Raw genomic sequence first — 26,257 nt, 5'->3', positions numbered from 1 at the left:
GCGAACTCTTTTAAATCAATTATTTATTAAGTTTAAATTATCCTAAAAATGAGTCATCGAAAACGGAAGCTTCCCTCAATGGCTGAGCTACTTGACAGAGGAAAAGAATTGCTGGGTTTGACGAAGAAGAAAGGACGCAAAGATCACCACTATGAATATGGGAGAGATCCTGTTAACGGACTCCGCAATAACAAAGGAACATACCAAGGGCAACCCAAGAAAAGACGAAAAGAGATCAGTTTTGCTCCGGAGACTCCTGGTTTCGAAAGTGATGGTACAGTTGCAGCTTCTTGCTTTGCAATCAGTGACTATCTATTAGTACTTTAAAGACATTTCTGCTTGGCTCTTGATTCATGAGCTCTCTTTTCTTCTTCATGCAGACATTCCAGATGGCATGAGCTGTTGTGAAAGTGAAAGTTTACATTCATCGACGTGTTCATCCAATTCAATGAGTGGTTTGTTCCTTGTTGCAACTATTATCTTTTTGAATAGAGCTTAGGGCTTTTTTGGAGCAATTTTAACGTTGACATTATTCATATCGAAGACTCCAGCCTAGAAAACCCATAATATCATAGCTTTAGCCTTCACAATCAAATCATGGTGTGAAGGTCATGTTGCCTTAAATCAATGATATTAGAACCGCTGTTACATTGTAGTGATTGCATATTACATAAGAATACTAATAATAAATGTATTGTTAAAAAAATTGTTACTGTTGTTTTTACTCTCAATGTTTTTTTTTTAAAGGAGAAATGAAAGATATATTGTTAGAATCGCAAGAACTTCTGGCAAGATTGCAAGAAAGTGACCCACCCAGGAGGCAGAAATGGTCAGAAAGGCAGGCTGCTTTAAATGAAAGCTGGGAAGAGCATCGGTCATATCTTTTCAAAGCCCTATTGCAGTCCACTTTTGTTGTTCCTGAGGATGTTTTGTGCAACAGGTGTATGGTTAAAGCTGCAGTGGTGAAATGTGACATGTGTTCCAGTGCAAGACATCTGTGTCAGGGTTGCGATAAGACTGTTCATGGAACAAGGCCATTTCATGACAGAAATGCCATAGTTAATGGGCAGTATTTGCCCATCCCTGTTACAACATCATTGGGCAGTAATGGCGAATGGGAAATAGTAGGTAATTAATCTTTTATTTGGTTACATTTATGTGTGTGTTATCTATTTAAAATGGCAGTGAAAGTCTACTTAGAATAGTAATTTTGTCACATGTAAACCATAAACATATATTAGCATAAAGAAACAACACAAAATATAAATTATAAATCTTTTTACACTTCCTGTTTACAAACATTGACATCATTTTTTTTGGTTGTTTAAATTTATTAACAAATAGTGTAAAATCTTAGCAGTGTCCTTGCCTAAGTTGTCTTAATTTTTATTTATTTATGTTTTGTATTTCAGCATAGCAGAGGAATCATTTAGCATTTGTAAAATGCTTACCTTAATTTATTTTGTTCTTTATCAGTGAGAAGTCTGCCAATTTCAGAGCTTCATTGTATGATCTGCAATGGCCTTTGCAAACCTCAAGAAATTTTGACAGAAAGTCACTGCATCATTGTTACTCTTCAAGGTAGTAATAGGCTTGTATGAATTTACTTCCTGTAAAAAAACCTAAACATATTCTATTTCTGTAACATATTAGCATTTAATTTTTTGCTGCATTTTCTAAATTTTAATCAAGCCTGTTATTGGCTTCTTCAGATGTTACAATCAGTTTGTCCTTCTTACCTAATTACACACTTGTATGTCAAATTTCAGGACGGTTTGACATAAATCACCAGAGATATCAATGTCTCAAATGTAATAAACTCATTTGCACTTCTGAACCAGTGGTTGTAACACAGTCAGGGTTTTGGCCAGGAAGTATCAGAGATATGACATATGTCTTTAATCAAGACCTTTTCCTTTACTGGGATCTTCTTCAGAAGCAGATTCCTGGAGTGTCTGAGCACTCATTTCTCAAGTCACTTGAACTCTTTTCAAAGAGAAAAGGACGTGTGAGTACCAAGATTGAAGACTATCAGTCATTAGAAATGTGGTTGTTAATTAGTTCTTGTATGTTGCTGATAGGTTGTATATGGTGTATAATGCTGCAACAATTTAATAGCTTATTGTTAATACCAGCAAAGTGAACTTTATATTCGGGCTGCACTATGTAGTAATGTTATTGCTGACAGGCTGTTAGCCAGTGTTTAAAAGGTTTTCTTTGTTCTGCCTCCTAGTGGGATCTGAGGACAGCAGTTCAGCTTGGTGATGTCTATTTCTGCAGTCCTGAGTGCCAGATGTATTTTAAGATTCCTACATTTGCTTTTAATTAAGAAGCTCTCAACATACCAACAAATATTAATTCTCTCTTAAAAGTGGGCTTGCACTAAATGATCATTTAGTTAAAAGCTTTGTTGTTGACACAAGGAAAAAAAAACTTGATGATTAAAAACTCATTTTCTTTTTCTTACCTGTTGTTTGAAAGATAACATTTGTGGATTGCATAGAGATCATAACTAAAGAGGTTGTGACATTTCATAACATGATAGCTTGAATATTCTTTCCAGGTCGCAACAATTAATGCCACAACATTTGGAACATCCTTTAAAGAATGGAAGTACTGTCAATTTGAACTAGACAAATTACGACAGATTGACCGGATGGAATGCCCATCATGTAGTGATCACCAACATTCTGTGCATGTTGATGGCAACATGAAACTCTACAGATTTAAATCTGCTGGAATGTAAGTTTTGTAATTAATTTTGCCCCAATAACAAAGAATGTTTATTTTTGATTCATATTTTTTTTAACATAAAGGTCAGTGAACAGTGCTTTCATTAAGCACCAATTGGCAACTATTTTCTTTGGCTAAGTAATTATTATAACAATAATTAATAGTTGTAATATTATTTTTTATGACACCTTTATTTAGAAGAAAAAAAGACTGTTACTACGGAGAGGCATTTGTCGTTTCAAATGAGAAAGTTGACAACCATATACATGAGGTCTATCAAGGTGTTAAGCAAAGGGTAAGAGCTCTATTAAACATGTATCATTCTGCCTGTACACATTTCAAAGAAGCCAACTTAAAATGTATGATACTAGATTCCCAATTACTCCAAAATAATTGGCATGCTGTAGATAATATTGCAGTGTGGTACCATGCTATAGCTATTTTATCAGAAAGACAGACAGTACTTGTACAAATACAGTACTAGTGAAAAAGCATGTTTGTTGTAGTTAAAAATTAAATTCAGGTTAAAGTGATTTTAACCTAGTTTGATTCTCAATTTCCTTTGTCTTCTAACCCTAATAAGGGTTAAAAGACAAAGGAATTTAATTTTTACCTGAATTTAATTTTTAACTACAACATTTTCATGTAATGTTAGACACATGTAGGTGTCTGGGTTTGTGTGGATTTAATGGCCCTTTCAATAGAGTATCCTAGAATGATTTCAGTGCTCACCTGTGGAAAGCAATTGTATATCTAATGTAGCCTATTTAATGTCTGCACTGTCCCCTTTACAGTATAAGTAGTTATCAGTCTAAATTTACTTTAAATGTGTTTTTAATGATTCATTTACATTCTTAATGTTTACAACACTGGCTGGAAGTGCTGCCATTGCCTGCACTTGAATATTTAAATAAGCCATAATATTATAATTTAAATGGAGTCTACAATAATTGTACTGATGGACTATTTTCTGGATGCATTATTGAAATGTTTTGGTAGCAACAGTGAAAGGCACTTTATAAGTATCGTGTAGATGTCTAGGTGTTTATTTTTTATAACTTAGGTTTAGTTTGATTCAATGTGACATACTCTATCAGACTCCAAAAAAATCTAGTCTGATATTTAATAAATTTGAAGCTTATGTGAATTTCAATTTAGAAAACAGATGAGCATGCAAAGTGTGGTGAATCAAACTGGTGTGCAGCAAGAAACACAATAAAGAAGAGGAGAAATCTGTCTGAGACAGGCCTGGAGATATCAGGATGCAGGCACGGATTGGCACAGCATGCCATCAACATGATGTATAGGGAGGCTTATGGCTATGCACACTATCTTCAAGTCAACTACTATATTCCCAAAAAATTGATTTTTTTTGGTACAATGTCATTTGTAAATACTGGCCTTGGCTAAAAAAGAATGACCCAGGAACTGCCCAGAAAATGAAACCAGCATTGTCAGTGATGCATACAAAAGCTCATGCTTGGTCATGTCAGGTACAGTACCGCTCAAAAGTAAGTTACCACCGTCTCGCGAGACGCATCTCGTTTCTCGCGAGACTCGTCTCGAGAGAAACGAGATGAGTCTCGAGAGAAATGAGATAAGTCTTGTTTCTCGCGAGTGCACTGGAAGTACCAATGCTATGCATTTGTCGGTATTCGAAACCTGTTTTGTTAATAAGACGTCTGTATCGTATCGATTAGCACGGTAGACACGATTTTCATTCTCATCAGCAATGCGTGTGTACCATGTGTGTATTATAAATTCTCAAGCGTCCCGTATTGTTTCATAAACATCGGCCAAACCTTTTTGCATTACAGCCAGACTTGCTTGACGTTTAGTTTTTGTAAATACATGCACGATAAAAGTCGAAGGTATGTGAATCGGTGGCAAGTTAGTCACTCGTGTTTACAAATATGTTTTACAGTTGTATTAATTCTCTTGTTTGTATAGATCTTAAAAAAAAAGTTTGTTCGCAACCCTAAACGTGATTCATACAGTTGATAATCAAAATGTAGTGTTCATGAAACGTGGAATTTTGTCACCTGATCTACGTGTTGGAAGTTGAAGCTGCGATTGCGATCACTATGTCAATACAGCAGTGCAACCTGTTTTGCCAACTATTGCTCCCAACTGATTTGTCGGGAAACTCGACGAACTTTTTATCCAAAGATTGCGAACATACGAAACGACGCTAAGTGTTCTGTAAAATAATTTAATATTCAAACTTGCAAACACACACTTTGCACATAAGCCTCGAACTTTTTATTCAAAAGTTGTGAGCACGCCACGCTTTGATCACACTTCACTTCACTTTACATACGAATAACTAATTTATTCAAACTTGTGAACGCTCGCTTTGCACATGAAATCCGAGTTGACTAACTTTTTATTCATACTTGTGTACGCTTGAGAACACACGCTTTGTAAACATAAGGAATCTCGACTACCTTTTGAACACACACTTTAATCACTGAGCCTCGACCAACTTTTTATCCACATTTGTGTTCACACGCTTTTTGCCACGTCAAACCTCTAACATTTTATTCAAACTTGTGAACATGCAACACCACGCTTTAATCATGAAACCTCAATTGCCATTTTTTCAAACTTGTGAACATGCTAGACCACACTTTGAACATGAAACCTCCATTACCATTTTATTCATACTCGTGAACATGCTAAACCACGCTTTGATAATGAAACCTTGACTAACTTTTTATTCATACTCGTTAACATGCTAAACCACACTTTGATCACGAAACCTTGACTAACTTTTTATTCATACTCGTAAACATGTTAAACCACTCTTTGATCATGAAACCTCGACTAACTTTTTATTCATACTCGTAAACATGTTAAACCACGCTTTGATCATGAAACCTCGACTAACTTTTTATTCATACTCATAAAAATGCTAAACTACGCTTTGATCATGAAACCTCGACTAACTTTTTATTCATACTCGTAAACATGCTAAACCATGCTTTGATCATGAAAACTCGACTGATTTTTTATTCACAGTTTACAGGCAAACGTTTCTTCTAGGTACTCCAAATGAAAACTTATCATGTGTTGCTAGGGATGCGACCGTAATTGCGAATGTCAACAATATGCGCTTCAACTTTTTGAAATAAACTTTAAATTCTGGGTGAAGGGCAGAAGGGAATTTTCCAAGATTTCGTTGACATAAAACGTCGCATCCATGTTCCCACTCTAGTCGGTCCTCTTTTCGAGATACTCGCCCAGATGTGTACTTTGAAAGGATGCTTGGCTCATCCTTTCAGCTTCGGCTGCTCCCACCTGCGACGGAAGCATAGCTTGGTGTGCTTTTCCATATGAACAGAACATTCATCTGTGAAGATGACATCATCGAACTGCTCGTTGTCTTCCACACACTTCAGACAGAACTCCAGTCGTTTGGCGCGGTTCGTCTCGTGTATCAGCTGGCAGTATTTCGTGCCAGTCTGAACCCACTCAAGCTTCTCCCTCAGCCTCTTCACCTTGCTCTCAGAGAAGTTGACGCCGAACTGTTCCTGGAGCTTTTTGCCAAGCTTTGGTGCTGTGAGTTCGTCATTCTTCTCCATTTCAGCATCAATAAAGTTCAATACTTCTGGCGTGACATTTTCATTTAGACGACCTGGTAGAGGGGCATTCGAAAATGACTGCCTTTCTTGGAAACGTTCTAAAAAGCACCTCACACTGAGATGACTTATTTGGCAGTCATCATCGCCAAGAATTTTCACAATTTGACTAATATTTCTATTTTGTTCTCGAAGCCTGACAATTTTTGCTTTTTGTTTATTTGTCAAGCAACCCGTGATTGAAAGGAATGCTCTTACTGTTGAGTGAGATGCAACTGTCATTCAATACATTTTAACAAGAAAAACATAACTAGCCAGTTAGGTATCAATAAAATTTCAATACATTTTAAAAAGCCAATGAGCATCAGGAAATTTGGATCCACCATTAACAATGAAAAATTTAAATACTCAGTAGCCAATCAATGACAAGGAATTTGGATCCGTTTTTAAACAAAGGACTTGTTACACACACTATAAAAGCACCCCTGCGTTTTTAAAAACACCATAGTAATTTGATTACTCTGACAATCGTCATGTGCATTGTTAAGAGAAAAACACTAACAAGAAAATGGCTGCCAGAAAATTATGTCGCGAGACACAATTACCTTCAAAGGCACTGTTTTTTCCCCGAAGAGGGTAAGACTGGCATTACTCCTACACTCTTGATTTTGGAAAAGAGAGCAGCTGCAGTTGGCGTGGACGTCACCATTAACTGGCAGGGGGAGCATGTTCCCGCTAAAATAGTTGCATTAAGTGGTAAGTACAGATGTAATAATTGCGTTAACTTTTTGTAAGCTTATCAACTCACCTTCGTGAAATGTCGTTGAACTCACGGCAACTTTTGTAACCAACAAAGTGATTAGTGACTAAAGAAACTCAGGTGCTGTGTTGGCGGACAAGTTGAAAACGCCAGCTTTTCATCAAATTCGTTACAGCAGTAAAATTTACCTTTATCAAGTACAAGTTGATAATCAACTAAATTTTTGTAACCGCTTGATTTTCCTTGGTAGATCATTATCAAGTCTTGCACAAGAAGGATCTGGCCTTTTCTCAGGAGTACCTTAGAGGCGACGATAAGGAAAACCAGGCACAACTGAGAAAGAAGCCACGTAAGGTAAGTCGAGATCTGTCCTTCTGATATGATGCTTGTAGCGTAATTAGAATGTTCAGGGTTTTCGAGCGCGCAGAACGTTGGTTACTATGATTGTAACGTAATAGTCATTTGGGTAATTAGAACATTCAGGTTTTAACGTTGGTTTAAGTAATGATTGTTACCAGCGTAACGAATTACGGTCACTTCGCCCCAACCAAAAGTCAGTTCACTCCATAATCGAAGTCACTTCGCTCCATACAAAAGTTACTGCGCTCCACGCAGAAGTTAACTTTGCTGTGAATGTTTTGCTTTTTGTTATTTTGAACTTATGTTACATGTAGTTCTGATTATTAAATAATCCAGCTTCTAGTTGCGTTCGGTCGCACTTGGTAACACCGGTCATAGTCAATCGAACGTTAGGAAATCGAAATCAATTCGATTGAGCTCGACAATGTAGAATCTTTTAAGATAACACAAATAGTTGAGGTCCGAATTTTCAAATGAACAAGTCTTTGAAAGGTTGAAGCGTTGTGCCGAAAAAAAAGCCTCACCTTGAATTAACATAAGTTCACACTTTACGCGTGGGTATGTGTGGCAAAAAAACAATACAGTCTCCATTAAAAGAAGTCTTGTGCAACTACACGCGCAATAAATTAAATACATTTAGACTCGATAAAAAAGTCACTTCGCTCCATACAAAAGTTACTGCGCTCCACACAGAAGTTAACTTTTGTGAATTTTTTGCTTTTTTTTTTATTTTGAACTTATGTTACATGTAGTTCTGATTATTAACTAATGCAGCTTCTAGTCGCGTTCGCTTGCACTTGGTAACACCGGTCATATAAATTTTGCCTTAAATTACTGCCTATACAGTAAGGACTGGTTTCGTAGTTTTGGGGCGAAGAGATATTGATTTTTACCACAGGAGCATTAGGAGGCCAACAGAATTATTTTTTAGTGGGCCAAAAGCAATAGATAGTAAGGTAATTGGAATGATGAAGTTACAAGCAATTCATGTCAACTACTAATTGACATCACAGAATAAGTTTTTACCTGTATGTAATGCCAGGTCAACAATACTTTATTTCTTCACTTCAGGAAAAGGATGTGAATATGATGAAGAGAGGGGCTGGGAAGAAGGATACTGGGAAAAAGAAAAATGGAGGAAAGAAGGTAACTTGAAATTTCAATGGTTTTTAGAGTCAACATTTTCTAGGGAGATAGCATAGCATAGCCCGAAGAGTTTTGAAGTTAACAATGTAACTATTCGCGAATAACACAGATTTAGAGTAGCTTCCCGGTCATTTTTGTTTTCTTATATTTCTATTTTATTGGGTTTGATAGGATGAATGTCAGGTACTTCTGATGGTAGCACCTGTAGAGCCGGAGAAAGAACAGTCCGAAACCGTGCTACCTGCATTGTGTAACACTAACAACAATGTGAGTGGGGAGAAGGATGCCGGCAACGAGGTAACTTGACAAAGTAAACATTGATAATTAAGCAAATTGAGATGTCAATGCTTGGACGGTTTGGTATCACTCCACTAAGATCCGCAATGAAATGTATATATTGTATCTTCTATTGAGATTGCAAATGTTTTGCGACAGCGGTTACATGTGGTATAACCTGAAGTTTTCAAAGTCAACAACCTTGTTAACAAAATTTGAAATGTTCACTTTTAGAGAAGCTTCCCGGTCCTTTTTTTCTTATAGTTCTATTTTACTGATTTTGATAGGATGAATGTCAGGTACTTCTGTTTGCAGGATATTTCAAATGTTATGGGAAGGTTTGGTCAGGGATCCACGGAAAATGTTGTTTCACGGGGAAGTGGAGGAAATCGCATTTTAGGGGACATTTCAAATGTTATGGAACGGGCAAGCGCTTTGGAAGAGGGTGATAAGGAAATTGGTAATGTTTCACGGGAACAGTCGTTGGGGGAGGAGGATAAAATATTTATGGGGGAGGCATTACTTTTGAAGCATTCAAGTTGTCGTGTGGGAAATTTCACCGGTAAGTTTTTAAGCATTATCTTTAAGCCGGAGGAGTTAATTAACCGTAACTGTACTGGGACTCGGGGAAAGGGGCAGCTGAATGCTGCGAAAATAGATATTGTAAAAAAGTATGTTCTAAAACTGTATCCATGTACCCCAGTACAAGAGGACTTAGTGTGGAGGAAATGTGTTATTGCTTTCGACAAATTTTTGCAAAGGAAAAAGCGTGATGGCCAGGAACGACGAGATTAAATATCTATTTTTAATGTTACAGTAATTAATTCATATGTTTGAGTGCGCTAAAATCCGCTTCCTTAGATTGAACCCTAACGATCAGTTTGTGAAAAAATGGATTCATCAGTCTTAAAATTGGAGATTCTCACCTGTTCAAGTTCATATAAGAAAGATTGAGAGACAACAACATAGTTTCGTGGATTTAAGCGTGCTCAAGTACAGTATTGCCGTTTGAAGAGAAAAGTTTCCGTTGTCATGAATGTAATTTAGAAAAGATCACAACTCTTAGACTAGCTGGCCAATGTTAATAATAGTTATGTGCAAATGTGGTAATAAAAGTGCGTTTCAGTGTTCAGAAGTTGGATCATGTATCTTATGGCAGGCCTAGACTGCTGTATCGACCGATATATAAAATGTTTATTTACATACTGCTCGAGATCTTCGTTGTCGAGCAACAAAAATTCTATCTGTTAAAGAGAGTGTATTGTGCCATTGGAAAAAAACAATTTATATCAAATAGAACCGGTGATGTTTTTGCCGCAATGCTTTGCGAAACAAACTTCATTTGCGTATTAAATCGACTGCTGCTAGACAGAACTTTCCCTTGCAAAAACATTGAGTTAATGTAAACGTCGCATCACATAAACATTATTGGAAACTCCTGTATTCAAAGATATTGTATTTTGCCGTTTGAATAAACGATTTATGCCAAATAGAACTGGAAATATATTTTTAGTGTTTGCCTTGATGTTTCGGAGAACAATAAAAGTTCATTATGTTGTTGACTTGTCGACGCGTGCCGCTAGACAAAACTCGCATTGGCAGAAAAATTTAAAACTACATGTAATGTAAACGGCACATCTCAGAAACCTCAATAAAAACTCCTGTCTTCAAAGATATAGTATTTCAGCGTTTGAATGAACGATTTATACCAAACAGAACCGGAGATATCATTTTTTCAACAATTTCCGTGACGCTTTCATGACTCCCATTCACAATTGACTCGCTGGCGCATGCTGAAAGCCGGAACGTTTTTCTCCTAGGCAAAATTAAATGTTTGTTTGAATTAGCGGTTATTGCAGAGCGAGCAAATGTAGGTAACTTAAATCATTCAGAGTGAGCAAGATTCGCAAAATCGACTCTTTGCCCCCATGATTGCACGAATTGAAACGCATGTAACTCTACTTGTAGTTAAGTTCGATGTTCGATATTACCTTTGTTCGATATGAATCGAGCAAATGATCAATGCATATTTTATGTTGGACGGTCCCATCGATTTGACAACGAACTGCAGAGCGGCAATCGTTACTTGTAACCGGTTTCTTACGCGTAATATAAGCCATACTAAACACTTCAGTGATTCTCGCGAGAAACAAGAAACGTCTCGAGAGAAACGAGACTCATCTCACGAGAAATGAGACGAGAGGTGGTAACTTACTTTTGAGCAGTACTGTACTTATAGTTATATGCATCTGCAATGATATTGTTGACTCTTGTGCATTTGGAAACTGTCGTGTAAATACAATTTTAATTGAAAAGGCTTTAAATCCATGTACTTAGAAATGTTTTATATATGTACATATAAGAGGCAAACCTGTTAGATTGAGTTGAACCTTCTCATAAGAACAAGCGGACTGAGAACATCATGCTGAAATTTTGCCAATAAGCTACTGTATAGATAAGGTCAAATTCAGCTCGATAAGTAAAACATGTTCCGGTATAAAGGAAAAGGTTTTACAATAAGGAAACAATACAGTTGGTTGTGAAGTCTGATTGTTTGGATTAGAGTAGTCCTTTGAAGGGTTCTGTTGTTAAGACTGACATTTCAACAATCTTAAAGGAATTTATCATCACAGTACGGTGAAGTGTTATTTATCAGTTGGGTCTCCCTTTCCTCTCAGCTAATTTAAGTAATGAATTTTAGTGCATACTGGATGAAATACATGCAATACTTGTATTTATCTGTTTGTATTTATTGATTTTTTTTCAGTGTATGCAACAAGTAAACCTCCTGAAGTGTTTCTGAAACCAATTTTAAGAACACTTTCAGGCTGGTTTTCACTAAGCATCCCATAAATAAAAAGATAATCAGTTGACAACCTGAAATCAGTGTTCTTACATGCGTGTGTTTACTGTACACTGTATATGTTTCCACTCAGGTCTTGTGGGGTGGTAGGTGGCAGAATGAGGCAGCTGCAACTACTGGGGAAGAAGTTGAGCATATCAACAGCCACTTCTCGAGATTAGGCTCCTGTACAAAGCATATGCTCCCTGAAGGTACAGCACTCTTATTGTCATGCATCTAACAAAATAACAAAGGCAACTGAAAGCTATGCCCCATGTGAAGCACCAACCAGCCATGTTAGATTCAGATATCTTCATAATTTTTTTTATAATATAGTAATCTAAAGTATTAGATTAAAGTGTTTATGTTTTCATTTTTCTTTCTATTACTTGACAACCCGATAGGTAGAGAAGAACTACTTACTGAACATTCTATTCAGTAAATGGTTTGAACCCAGGTACCCAGGAGTACCTGACGTTTCGACAACCTGATTGGAAGTCATCTTCAGAGTCAAGTGAATAGTGTTTGTCAGTCGATGATCTTATAAGTCTGGTCCGTTGAACGTGATTGGTCAGTATAGCCATGATGGTATTTGCTGAAAGACTTGTGTAAAGTTTGTCATCAGTCATTGGTGGGTTTCAATCCGTCTATTGTTAGTCAATTAGGTCGGTTTTGGTCCGTGTATTGTTAAGTCGGTCTGTTAGAAGTCTGTTTGTCGGTTTCGTTTCTGTCGTGGATAAGTCGTTTGTAAGGCGCCAGTAGTTGTTGACATCTGTTAAGAGGTGTTTGTTCTAGGTTAGTGTACCAGCTTTCCAGAGTCAGTCGTTGAAAATAGTTTGTACTGTAGGTTAAGCACTGAGCAGAGTCCCAGTCAATGTTGTGGTTTGTCAGTTGATGATGTACAGCAATGTGATTGTTGGCATCACCATTTCTCGTGGCTTGTTTGTGTTCAGTCAGTCTCGTGTTAAGGTTTCTGCCAGTCTCACCAATGTAGGAAGCCTGGCAGTTGGAGCATTTGATCTTGTAAACTGCTCCCTGTCTGTCGTTAGGTTCATCTCTGTCTTTCACGTTGGTCAGTAAGTGTCGTAACGTAGTTGTAGGTTTGTGGGCTACACAAATGTTGTAGGGCTGTAGGATCTGCGAGATGGTCTCAGAAGTGCCCTTAATTTAAGGTATAGTCACTGTAGTAACAGGCGTAGGGTTCCTGTTCGTAGCGTAATTTAATTTGACTGATGACAAACTTTACACGAGTCTTTCAGCCAATACCATCATGGCTATACTGACCAATCACGTTTAACGGACCAGAATTATAAGATCATCGACTGACAAACACTATTCACTTGAATCTGAAGATGACTTCCGCTCAGGTTGTAGAAATGTCAGTCACCAACAACAGTTCTTTTTAGAACTACACTCACCCGGACGATCACACTATACGAAGAACATTCTATTCATTGGAACAGGAGAAAATTTGAAAGACTTCCTCATTCACTTACAAAACGATATACAAAGGTATAAATGACAGCTTTTGTCTTTCAGTGCTGTGATAGTTAGGGTGGATTATTTATTGCTAATCATTCCTTGATAACACAGTTTGAAATCAATGTGTCTGCTTCATACCTCTCTGTTCCCAGGCCCAAAATCATCTTAAGCCGCTGGCTCAGGAAATTAAAGAGCTGTATCAAAGTGTTGGTCTGAAGGAAACAGATGTGTGTTTTGAAAGTTGGAAATCAGATGTTCGTCTGGTTGCAAAAGGTTAGGTATTTTGAAGTCATGTTTGGCACTTGAAACCCACATGTAGTGAAATTATCTGTTACAATTGTGCCCCAACTTTTTCTCACATATGCCAGTGTAATCATCCCCTTGCTTTTCTCTGATGCATGATGTAATGGCGTTGTCCACTTAGCTATAACGAAATGTTGTGTTTAAGTTTCTTTATCTGTTTTTTTTGGTGTGTGTTTGTCTTTTTAGTTTTGATTTGTTTTCATACATAAATTCAGATGATGAAGCTTTATACAACAAAAAGCCACAACTGTCCAAAGATGAAGAGCTATATCTGAGTCACTTGTTGACACTGCAAGACTGCACTTCTAAACAGAAGTTACTCTGCGAGACTGCTGAGCTAATGTATGGGAAGAAGTTCAGCGACCTTCAACCAAAACGTTGTACCAACTTTGATGAAGGTGAAGCGGTATTAGTGGAAAAGGCGCTATTGTATTTCGAAAGGCAAATGGAGCATTTTCACCATTCAATTGCTCAGTTGGCAGTCAATATGGGAAAACTTGCAGGTGATTTCTTTGTAATTTTACCTAAGCGTGCCAAAGAACAAAATTTAATATGCTTACACCTAACTGTCGGTAAACCACCTTTGACAGGCCCTTCTCTTTCTTTCTTTTTCTAGTCTGTAAATTTCTCTATATTTTTATTTCTTTAGACGGATCAAAACAGCGTTAAAAGCTATGTGCAAAAATAACGGTGGAGAAAGCAAACCTACAAGACTTACTTGTTAAGTACAACCGACTTTCTTCTGATGGCTCTGCCAAATTAGAGGAGATAGAGAATGGCAAATTTCCCTGGAAAGCTGAACTTCATACTGTTGAAGGTATGAGCAGAATGTTCCAAAAAGCACATTAAAGTTAATCATGATCGAAACAATTTAATTTGTTATTAATACTTATTTTTATCTACGTTTTTCACAGTTGTACCTATCCGTACGAAGCGATTGGTGGTAGACAAACACATGGAAGCCTCCAGGTTTCAGGAAGAAATAAAACTTCTTCAGAAGGAGATGATTGGATTCATGGCATTTACAAAAACACTGTTTTACCATCCTTGGTCAAACAACAGGAGCAACTGCAGATTTTATTGAAAGGTATCTGGATCGTTAGCTTTCAAAACTAAAATAATAGCATTATAGTGTGACGTATGCTAACCTTTAGTAACTTCTATATTCCGAATATATCTTTTTTAAAAACACTTACACATCAGGTTTCAGTAGCCCAACCCGCCAATGCAAACTGAGTACTGCCCAGTTATCTCACATTTACCTTTTTTACAGATACTGAACACTTTTGACTCATAAATAAAGTTTCTTACTGTTATTCATGTATCTGTCCGTGCGTCCATCCATCCATTTATGTATTGCATAATACAGACAGACAGATGCACAAAAACACGGACGCCAGTCCACATAGCTCACTATATGCTTTGTTATGCTTCAAGTGATCCAACAAAACAGAACTTGTTATGTGTTGTCCCTTTCAACTGAGTTAACTTTGCTTTCTTCACTCCAGATGTACAGAAAGAAAATGAAGTCAGAGGACTAGGAACTTACTCGGAAGCATCTTCTGAAGAAATTTCAGTAAGTCTTTTGTTGGTTGAGATAACAGACGGTCAAAGTGCAGTGTATGACCCACTTGGTCTACAAGGCTTTCCTACTAACCGTGCCAAGTGCCAAGTTCTTTTGTAGTGGTTAAATCAATGTTTTCCGTAATAGTACTATTTTTGAAATCGTACAAGGTCTTGGTACTGTATCATGTTTAGTAGGTGACTTACAGTTGGTTTTTGTTTCTAACAAACATGTAGAGTCTCCGGTATACAACCTGTTCGATCCAGAAGCAGGTGATAATGGCAAAACTAGCCCTAATCCAGGATGGCAAGAATTTTGCCATAAAGCAAATCGTTGCCAGGATAAGTGCCTTCACTCCAGTGCTGACTGAAGATCTGGATGCATTTCGTCAGTTCCTCCTCACGCATGATGTAGAAGTAGAAGATGGTGATGTCGAAAGCTTGAAAGGCGAAGGAGATGAAAATGAAGAAGACACTGAGTTGATCAGCGGTGGCTACTGCGACTTGATAGGAAAGGGATCTGCAAACACTATCCTGGATGCACTTAGCAGCTTAAGTGCACCTCTAGTACGTGCAGTTCCCCCAGAGGTTATAGCTCCTGGCGTTACCTGTTGGAAATTTCCAAAGGAAATAAGTCAAGGCCTCTACAAAGGCAGGAACGGAAGCAAAGCATGCAGCTTAATGAGTATACTCGCTGGGTATGCCCTAAGTCTCCAGAACACTGCTCCTCCAGATTGCAACTCTAGTATCTCGAGCATTTTTCTTTAAGTATTACGCGGTTGTATAGAAATTGGCAATCGCATTTACGATCTGCGTCGTGACAGTTTGCCATCAAGGTATCTTTCGATACAAGAAGCTGCTAGCATACTAGAGATGTGGTTTGATATGGATGTAGGCATCAATTTACCTGTACGGTTGAAAGAACATCATGTTTTATCTACCGTTGGTGGTCAGTTACAAGAAGCATTTGTTTCTCGTTCTTCGTTCGTTGCATTTCTTATACTCAACAAGAAAACTTCTTTGTTCTATTTTACCGAAGGCATCATAACCTATATTGATACTCATTGCCACGAGCCAAGTGGTGCTGTCGTAGTCACAGCTGGGGAAAAAGAGCTCAATTCTTTTTGCAACGCTGTTTAGGAATTAGAAGGCAATCAGGATAACACTTATGGAAATTTGGTATTTGTAACCTTTTAGTAGCAAAACTTGCCAACCATAAAGCAAGGAATTCAATTTATTCACAGAAAAATGGTGGACTTTGTCATTATGTTGTGTCTGTCAGTAAAATGTCAGTTATTCATATAAATATATGTATTTCTACAATAGACAGCTATGTAAGTTATACCATAGTAAGTGTCGAAGGCACTCGGAAGACGAGTTACCTAAGTTAATAGAGTGTACCTACGTTTAAGCATTCAAGGACTTTAACTCCATAAGTACTTAGATTTCCACACGAGGACTGCACCAAGTACAAGTTGTCCTGTAATGAATATCACATAGAGCTTTTTCGTATTGCCGTTTTTTTGTAGATTGTTTTCAAAAAATGAAAAAGGACAGTTCTCAGTTTACGAAGCAATTAAATTTAATTTTGCACAAATTAGTGTTTCTCAGAGCTATTCTAAGAGCTATTTTTTATAGCAACATGAAACAATGTCTAAAAATCTCTTTACCATAGTCATTCTTGAAATAAGTTATAAGTTATATGAACTTTCATCGTCTCAGTAATATTTTGATTTTTTGGTTTTAATCTGTTGTATCTTTTCGTATTGTATGTTATTGTACGTAGTTCATTAACACTGAAAAGCCCCAATTGGGAGAGTTAAATAAAATTTTTATTAATTTGTAAAATAGTCAAATTATAATAAGAAACAAACAAATGATGGCCTTCGTGAAAAGAGTGGTTTTCGTTTGACCGCCAAAAGTTATTGGTGAATTGCTTCAAGTCTGCATTACTATGGAGGCGGGGCAGGGAGTGCTCATCGATTGGTTTGAAATCCAGTACGAGGAAAACCCAAAACAAATCGCGACTCCCGCGTGCACGTTCTCTCCAAATTGGATCTGCTGCGTGTTTGGTTTACTGGATGGTCAAAATTCTATGTGACTGGCCAAAGTAATTACTTTGGTTTTGGGTTGAAGCTCTGAAATTGCTCTAAACATGTCTAATTGTTTAGCAACCATATCACAGTTGAATGAAGACCGCTCTATCAAATTAATTTAAACCTAGGAAATTTAACTGTGCTAATCAGGCGTTTATCATTTGAAAATGAATAGACTATAAAAACAGTAAAATGTTCTTAAAAAGACTAGTTAAAGGAAGCTCAATGAAACGTGGGTATGTGTTTGTTGACTATGAACAAGAAACGGCAATTGCAACTCTAGGAACTCTTTAGTAAATGTTTCAGAACAACCAACTGATGGGTATAACTCACTTTAGAACTCTGGGAAAAGTAGAATTAGAACTAAATAATTGACCCTAGTAAGCTATATAACACACTATAGAACACCCAATCTACATCCCGATTTTACAGTTATTTTAGAAACGATGGAAAAACAGGGTTCATTTTGTGAATTGAACCTAGTAAGCTATATAACACACTATAGAACGCCCAATCTGCATTCCGATTTTACAGTTATTTTAGAAATGATGGAAAAACGGGGTTTATTCTGTGAATTGACCCTAGTAAGCTATGTAACACACTATAGAACACCCAATCTACATCCCGATTTTACAGTTACTTTAGAAATGACGGGAAAACGGCGTTTATTTGTGAATTGAACCTAGTAAGCTATATAACACACTAGAACACCCAATCTACATCCCGATTTTACAGTTATTTTAGAAACGACGGAAAAACGGGGTTTATTCTGTGAATGGACCCTAGTAAGCTATATAACTCACTATAGAACACCTAATCTACCTCCCAATTTTACAGTTATTTTCAAATGATAGAAAAACAGGGTTCATTTTGTGAATTGACCCTAGTAAGCCATATAACTCACTATAGAACACCTAATCTACATCCCGATTTTACAGTTATTTTTCAAACGATAGAAAAACGGGGTTCATTTTGTGAATTGACCCTAGTAAGCCATATAACTCACTATAGAACACCTAATCTACATCCCGATTTTACAGTTATTTTTCATACGATGGAAAAACGGGTTCATTTTGTCAATTGACCCTAGTAAGCTGTATGACTAACTCCAGATCTTTCTCGTTGTGTTGGCTTCGTTTTGGTTGTTTTGCTGGCTTAAGTGGTTTGGTTTTGGTGGTTTCGTTTTGTTGTTCTGGGTTGTTTTTCTGTAGGTGCCCAAATGACCGCCGATGAGGGTCGTTGAAACCCGCCATGATCGGGTGTATCAATACGCCCGTCACCCCCCCAGCCAAAATCCTGCTCGAGTGCCTGCACGTGCAGCAAGTTTTTCGAAGTTTGATGCAATTGGTAAGTTAGATAGAGCGGTGGTGGATATTATTTAGATTCGCAAAGCTGTGAGGGAGAATATGGAGAATATTTGTTAACAATATTTGCCTCATTAATATAAGCAATAAGGTTTTGATAGAGCTACAAAAGTATCAGTTCTGAGTATTGAAAGAGCATAACACAATTAACTGTCCCAGGGAATTTTACCCCAATGTTAATGAATTATTTTTGTGCCTACCTAAGTTCAAAAAACTCAATTATTACAAAAACTAGATGTTCACAAGGCCTGAAAATGTTTGTCATCAATTTGTGTCTAGCATGATGTCTTGTACAATGTCATATGTTAATGAGGAAAAATATAAGCAATGAAATGAGCTTTGCCATAACATCATGGACAAGGGAGGGGGTACTCCCACATTGGGAGTGCCACCTTGCCACTCTACTGCCTCCTAAAACAGGAAGGCATTGAAGTGGATGGATTTGCATTTTATTTTATTCCAGTATATTACCTCACATTATTATTAATTTTTGTAGAAATCAAGAAGTAACCAAGTGTAACAGTAGCTTGTGTGGATAATGAGAGATTTTTTCATAGATATTTATGATAGATTATAGTATCCTGACTAATCTAGCTATTCGATATTTAGCACTGTTATATTTAACTAATTGTCGTCAGTTTTTATGTGTCTGTCCTCTTATTGATGAAAAATTGCATCATAACATTGTCAAAGTGGCTGTGTGGCAGTGTAACAGATGAGTGGTTCCACAGTGAACTTTGACAATGTTATGATGGAATTTACACATTTAAAACTAATGCCAATTTGTTTTTACAATAACAAGACCCGAGTCTGACGCGTACAAGTAGCTCATTTCCATAGTACAGTGCGTGCAAGTCCGAGTCTTCAATTTTATCCATCTGTACTCCTATTTATGATAAAAATGAGCCAATCACTGTGCAAGAAATTGGACAGTTATTGTAAAAAATATCATTGATTGTTATAACCTGGATGTTTGAACTAAACACCTCAATTAAAGGGCTCATTCTAATGAATAAGTGTTGGATGGATATTTTTGTTACATATAGCAACCTTTCTATAATTCAGGAACATATTAATATGGGTCTGTTTGGCTTTTACACAGGACCATATATTACAGTCAAAAAATGAAGAGAAGGAATCGAGGAAACTTTCCAGGCAAAGTAAGCTACAGTCTATATAGCCTCCAGAGAATGAGACATTTAGTAAAAAGTCAGAGCTGTATCCTATTTGTCTGCAAATCTGATTGGTTTTCACACTGTTTTGTCTTTGCTGATGGAAAACAAGTGTGTAAATTGGTCTTTTATGGCAAGATGTTTCTGTAGTGGTGTCTTAAGGGTTTCTTCTAAAGAAGATTAGACTACTTGTCCTTGTTTTGAGCTATTTTCTCCTGCAAAAAAAAGTGTGTTAGTAGACTTACATTAAATGGCAATATTGCAAGGTTATAAGTACCTCATAAATATTATCTACCCAAAATACTAGGGAAGATCATTTCAAGGATTTTTGTCCTGGTGTTTTGATTATAATTTTTAAATGATTGCATGCTTGAGCCATGAGATGATATAAAATACAAGCTGAGAGATGATATTATTGTAGCCAACTACATAATATTTTCAAAATTTGGTGTGCCTGTTTCTTTTTGTTTTTGTTACTGCTAAGTTGGTTTGGTGAATTATACATGTAACTCAAAATAAATTGACCTTTTTTTGCTATTCAAATGTTTAGGGAAAGAGTGGTATATGCCGTGTCAACGGGTGCCCACAGATGGGAAAAATGCTTAAAAGATTGGATAATCACCTTAATAAGTTTCACAGAGGTGTTACAAGAGGGTTTAATGATAACCAGCCAAAAAGATGTGTGTTAGAAAAGTCAGGCAAGTCAAGAGTTACTTGTTTGCTGCCTGGGTGTTTTAAAGAAGTAATCCATTTATCTCGCCACATAAGAAATGTTCATTCCATATCTGTCAGTGACTATCGCTCAATGTTGGGAATAAAAGAAAGAGAAATCAAAGGAGACGATGTATAAGTCGTGGATAGATTACGTTTGAATGGGTTTTGAAAATAATTAAATTTCTTTTGAAGTCAGTTTGTCGTGCGTCTGTCCTGTTATTGATCATGAATTAGATCAGATTAGGTTCCTTCTGTCAACAACAGGCTATGCAGTTTATTGGCTTTAATAAGCAATATTTTAAAGCAATTACGTGGCTTTGGCGCTGTTTATCGCGGCTTTGCTGCTCTCAGAGCGCTCAAATTGCTTAAAAAGCGTCAGGTAGGCAGGCTACGTGAAGAAGAACTGTTTTTTTTTGCGCAGTGGACCACACTAAATTATTTTCATACGAGATCTTGGGGAGGAGAATGGGGAGGGGTAAGGGGGGCGTGGTTTGTATTATTTTTGTTAACCAATCAGGACAGTTTAGCAAAGGAGCGTGTTGTCGTTTTCAAATTTCGCAAATATGGCTTCAAGAGTTTCTTCGTCGAGAAGGAAGAATATGGAGGGGAAGAATACTCAGTCCTCGAAGAAGGGTGCTCAGCATGGTAAGAAGGATGTAGAGGTTACAAATATAGATGTTCAAATGTCTGTTCCTAGCACTGGGCCTTCCAAGAACGATGTTGAACAGTACACTGCCGCGTGTGCTGAACCTCCCAAGTCGAAGATTGAGCCTCGCTCTACTGAACAGGAAAGTCTAATTGGCTACGTACAAAATCTTTCGCCGTTGAAGCGTAATCGTAAGAATACTTTAGATTACGCTTCTATGACTTTGCAAACAGCAAGTGGCAATCGTGAGGTGTTATTGTACTCTCCACCTAAAAGGTCACTCCTCTTGGAGAGCGAGAAGAGTCGAAGACCGATCAAAGTGTCATGCTTGACTTGTACTCCCGACAGGAAGAAGTTAATCATAAACGATATGACAAAGGTTTCCTTTCCAGATAGTACGGAGTATTCCTTCCAATTTGAAGATGTGCGATTGGCTACTCCAGATCCGATGACGATTTTACAAGTTTTAAACGAAAGTGATGAGTGGAACTTGGTTACCGTGAAAGGCAAAGTTATGACCGTTAAAGACCCAGTTATCGTGGGAGAAAGGAAACTGAAACTAGCGGAGGCTGTCTTTGCAGATGCAAGTGGTAGTATTGTCTTGGATATTTGGGAAGCGATGATAGACACAATAAAAGAGGGAAACTGTTATTGTCTAAGCAATGTGCTAGTACGTATATGGTCAGGGAAAAAGAAGCTATCTACTTCATTTCGCACCACTGTTTCCTCGATCACAGATGAAACGGCGACTGTCAACATCAGTCCTGATTTAGCTGGAGGTGAGCAGCAAAGTATTGTGGTTGAGTCAGTTACTAGCGATGTCGAAATTTTTTCTATTGAGAAAGTAGAGAGATTTCTTAAGTGTTTAAATTGTAAGAAGAAAATTATTCAAGTAAGTTGCAGCTCAGTAGTGCATTGTGATAGATGTGGACATACAATGAAATCATTGAGGTGTTCAATCGGGTTTTGTGCAAGAGTCCTTGTCGATACTGATGAGGGAAGGTGTATAACGTTGAAATTGTTTGAAGATGTGTTACAGAAAGTCATTGGAGATGATCTTTGTCAATTAAATGAGAGTGAAGTGGCAACGAAACTACTTCTGTTTGACAATGTTCATGTTACGTACGATTCTTCAAGTGGAACTGTGTCTGAACTTAATACAATCAACTAATAAACTAGTTGGCAAGTAGAACTGCATGTGTTTTATTTACACTGAACCATTGAACTAATTGGTTTACTCGACAACGTTCATGTTAAGTTTGATGTTATAAGTTGTTTTCTCACATTTTGAATAAGTTAGCTACTGGATACGTTAAGTAATGTTCATGATAAGTTGTGTTGTTCCACATATTGAAATAGGTTATTTTCTCGCGGTTTCAGTGAACATATATTGATAATGTTCATGTTAAGTTTGATTTGTTATATTTTGAAATAAATATTATATTTGATCTTTCATTGTTATTTAATACCAACTTCATTAAGTTTGTCACCTTCACAACTGCTTATTAACAACTACATGTACACATGATTGTGTACTTTATGGTAAATTCCTCCAGACAAATTGACTTCTGTGGTTAATTTTGTCCAGTTCGGTTTGAAAAACACAAGTCCACTTGTTATAAATAATGTCAATACTCAGCCCTATTTTTCTATTTTAGTGGCTATGGTTGTTGCTTTGAAATAATCGGTCTGCAGACTTTGAGTTTGTTTTCTGGTGGAGATATCAGTAGCACCATTTTGTGGTGATGTCTTCCCTAAAGAAGTTGTTGTTGAGTGGAAATATTCATTTGCCAAATGGAATAGATGTGTTGTTGACAGCATCAAGCACATAGTTTGTACAACGTGGTCTTTTCATTGTTGGTCCACTAAAACTGACATCACATGAGTTCATAGTTGATTGCTTCGATGGGATGTGATATCTTAGTTTGGCAAGTTCTTTTGTTTGTTCCTCATTGATCTTATTGTCATCCTTTGCTGCAATGTGATGGTTATGACTGGGGCAGTATTGACTTCAAATGGTGTACACTGGTGCACCTGTAAAGATAGGGGTGTTGATTTATTGATATGAATGAATGAAATGAATAATAACAGTTAAAATGTAAAAGTCCTTTCCGAGTCTTACTGAACGCAGATGATGGCGCCGGTGTGCTGATGGGTACCTGTAAGGGACTGGTACCACACCAGTGGTCCAGAAGGAAAATTTTTTGTAAACTAGTTCACCACTGACTAACAGGGTTGGCATGGTCAGCAAAAAGTCAGGGAAAATTATATCTTATTCAAGGTCAGAGAGAAGTCAGGAAGTTTCTAAATCCATGTTCAAAATCAGTTAAAAGTCAGGGAATTTTATCTTAAGGTTGCTGCAAATTATTTTTAGATTTTTTTGTGTAGTAAAGGCAATTTTCTTTTAAAAATTATCTGAGCTATCCTTATTTTTGTTGATTGATGGCCAGAATAGTCATCCTGCAGGGTCACTGAAAATTGCTTTACAACAGGTGAAAAGTCGGATTTTTGTTGTCTTGGTGGGTGGCAATCCTGGAGTAAGCAATACAATAATGGTAAATGAGATGCAAATAATATGTGATGTTGGTTTTACATATTTTTAAATATGGATACTTTCATCTTCATAGTGTAACAAATACTGATTTTATACTAAGCAAACAAATATTGGCTTGTGATCACTATAATAGGACTCGAGAACACCGGCAGTTAGCACATGATTTGGTATATTGGTATAGATATGGTCAATTTGTGTATGATAATCTGTAGTAAACTGACTTATCAGTTGTTTGTAGGTTCTTTGTTGTAATAAGCATTTTGTTAATGCCCTTTGTTCTGATGAAACTTCCAACAAATTAACATTGAAGTCACCTAGTATCACAGTAGGTGTATCTGCATCAGGAATTATTGTATCAAGGAGATGATTTATAGTTTCAATTAATTTTTGTTGGTTAGCTTTGCTTTTTGACCTATAGATGCCTACTATATGTAAGTTTGGACCTGGATCATTAAGTACACATACAGTTAGTTCTATATTGTTAAAGTTAGATCTGAATGGTGTAGTTACACAATCTATATTGGATTTAATATACATAGCCATTCCATAACTACTTCTGACATTACTATCTGGGTTAAAGTCATTTCTAAAAAGTTTGAAATTAGCCATTTCATAGGTTGTATTGCAATCAGAAGGGCATAAACGTGTTTCAACAAAGATATTAACCTCAGCTCCTTGAACATTGTAGTCACATGCAACATCATCAAAATGAAGATGAAGAGATCGAACATTATGAAACAGTAGTTTCATTCTAGAAGACTGGTTGTATAAAAGTGGTATAGAAGGGAGTAAACATTGCTGTCTAAGTCTGGACATTTCTTCTTGAACTTTTTGACTAACACAGATTTTTTTTCATTTAGGTTGATTATATGTAGTGTTGAACAATTTTTTACTCTACTTAAAGCAACATAATGCATGTGCTCTCTGGTTGATGATGGTAAATCAAATACTGCTTCATTAAGTGTGTCACCTTGGTAACGATGGATAGTCTTAGCTGCTGCTGGCCGTAAAGGATATTGTCTACGAAGTATCTGGCATTGATGTCGCTTTGAAATCTTGAATTGTCTAGTTATCTCTAAAATTGGTGTCCAGGTTCTATCCACATTTTTGTTAAATAAATGTGCAAATTCATTGCGATGGTTTTGACCTATGCTAGCTTCTGGGAAAGATACCCAGATGATACTTGGCCTAGTGGAGTCTTTAACTCTGTAGTCTATCTTCTCTATGACACACTCGGCACCATTTGTCATACCATCAGTTACATTGACATTTGTTGTCAAGTCATATTTTGCTCCCACAGCAACTGAAACAACATTAAATAAGCCCATAGTTTTAGTGTGATCATCTGGAATTTTTTCTTTGACTTTGTTTTTTAGGTCATCAGACATATCTCCAACAACTATGTCAATACATTTAATTTGAGCTTTTTGAGTATGTGCAGTTTGATACATTGCATTGTTGTGATCATTTACTTGTGCATTTGTTGAGTATAGATGTGTTTTATTGATGGGATAATTTTTCTCACCAGGTTTAATTTTTACAATTCTTTCTTTAAGGACCTTAATATCATTTTGGTTATGTTTTCCTTCTCTAAGTCTGTTTAATAGTTCTGCAAAGTCCTTGTCATCTTTTTGCCTCATGATTTCCCTGAGTTCAAACAAGGTAAAATACTCCTTCCAAATGTTAGTTGCTAAAGCACTGTAAGAATCATTGGTATTTTCAAAGATCCATTTATCAAATACTGGTTTTAATTGGAATAAGTCTCCAACTGTTATCAAGCTCAGATTTCCAAATGGTGACTTGTTTCCCATTATTTGCTGCAGTCGTAAGTTAAGAAAGTTGAACATTCCATTGCCTACCATTGAAATCTCATCAATAAATATAACTTTCAGTTTTCTTAACTGTGCTCGTATTGTATTAAGTCTATCTGTATCAAGTGTGCAGTATTGAAATCCCCTGTTGGCAGGTATTTTAAAAGCAGAGTGAAGTGTGTTTCCCTTGATGTTAAATGCTGCTTTGCCCGTGGGAGCAACTTTCAGTACTTTTGCTTCATCTGGATTTTCACCTGGGACACTATTTAAATATCTTGTGAGTGCTTCATAGAGAGCACTAGTGACAGTACTTTTACCAACTCCAGCACCTCCACTTAAGAATAATCTGAGTGGGTCATCATTAGTTTTAATAGAGTGTAAAACATGGTAAAAGAATTCTTTCTGTCTTTTGTTTAGTGAGCGAACAAGCTGTCGATAATCACTATCATGTAGGCGATTTTGTATAAGTTCTTCATCATCATTATTCCTTGGTAAAATATTCATATCCTGAAATAGATCATACTGACTGTGTTGTTTGTTGGTACCTGGATCAAAACATTCAAATAACTCAGTAGGTTTTGATTTAGCTGCAATATCTTGTTCATTCATGTGTTGTGTATTGGGAGCCACTGGTGCAGAATAGTTATCGTTGTCATTTAGGTCTTTGATGGCCTTGTCAAGAATATCAGAGTGGTATTCATACTGCTGTCTGTTGCTTTTGATGATTTCTTCTACCTGTTGGTATCTTTCTTGGTACGTCTCACAGTCTTTTATGAGATCTTTTTGCTCATTTCTCCATGGGATATAAAGCATAAGTTGTTCTCTACAGTAATTCTCAGGATCATTTTCTTTGT

General features: G+C 36.8%; 1 protein-coding gene and 1 pseudogene across 2 annotated transcripts in view; one reads left to right on the top strand and one right to left on the bottom strand.

Moving 5' to 3' along the window:
- The first annotated feature begins 46 nt into the window (after window positions 1-46).
- Window positions 47-16,600, top strand: LOC145501495 (uncharacterized; annotated as a pseudogene). Its single transcript, XR_014051241.1, has 13 exons — window positions 47-274; window positions 748-1,128; window positions 1,713-2,008; window positions 2,564-2,742; window positions 2,932-3,028; window positions 3,892-4,226; window positions 11,793-11,926; window positions 13,162-13,210; window positions 13,333-13,453; window positions 13,609-14,098; window positions 14,161-14,300; window positions 14,398-14,581; window positions 15,284-16,600. The product of XR_014051241.1 is annotated as an uncharacterized LOC145501495 (transcript).
- Window positions 16,601-22,821: 6,221 nt separating this feature from the next.
- LOC145501494 (uncharacterized) overlaps window positions 22,822-26,257 on the bottom strand; it is a 4,153-nt gene continuing 717 nt past the window's right edge. The window contains exons 1-2 of the mRNA XM_081480960.1: window positions 24,491-26,257; window positions 22,822-23,012 (exon numbers count right to left, since the gene is read on the bottom strand). The exon at window positions 24,491-26,257 is cut by the window's right edge and continues 717 nt beyond it. Coding sequence (XP_081337086.1) covers window positions 22,822-23,012; window positions 24,491-26,257 — 1,958 coding nt within the window. The remainder of the gene's footprint in view (window positions 23,013-24,490) is intronic.

Source organism: Orbicella franksi, chromosome 10 (genome assembly GCF_964199315.1).
Source record: "Orbicella franksi chromosome 10, jaOrbFran1.1, whole genome shotgun sequence".
NCBI lineage: Eukaryota > Metazoa > Cnidaria > Anthozoa > Scleractinia > Merulinidae > Orbicella > Orbicella franksi.
This window is presented reverse-complemented; position numbering and strand designations above follow the sequence as displayed.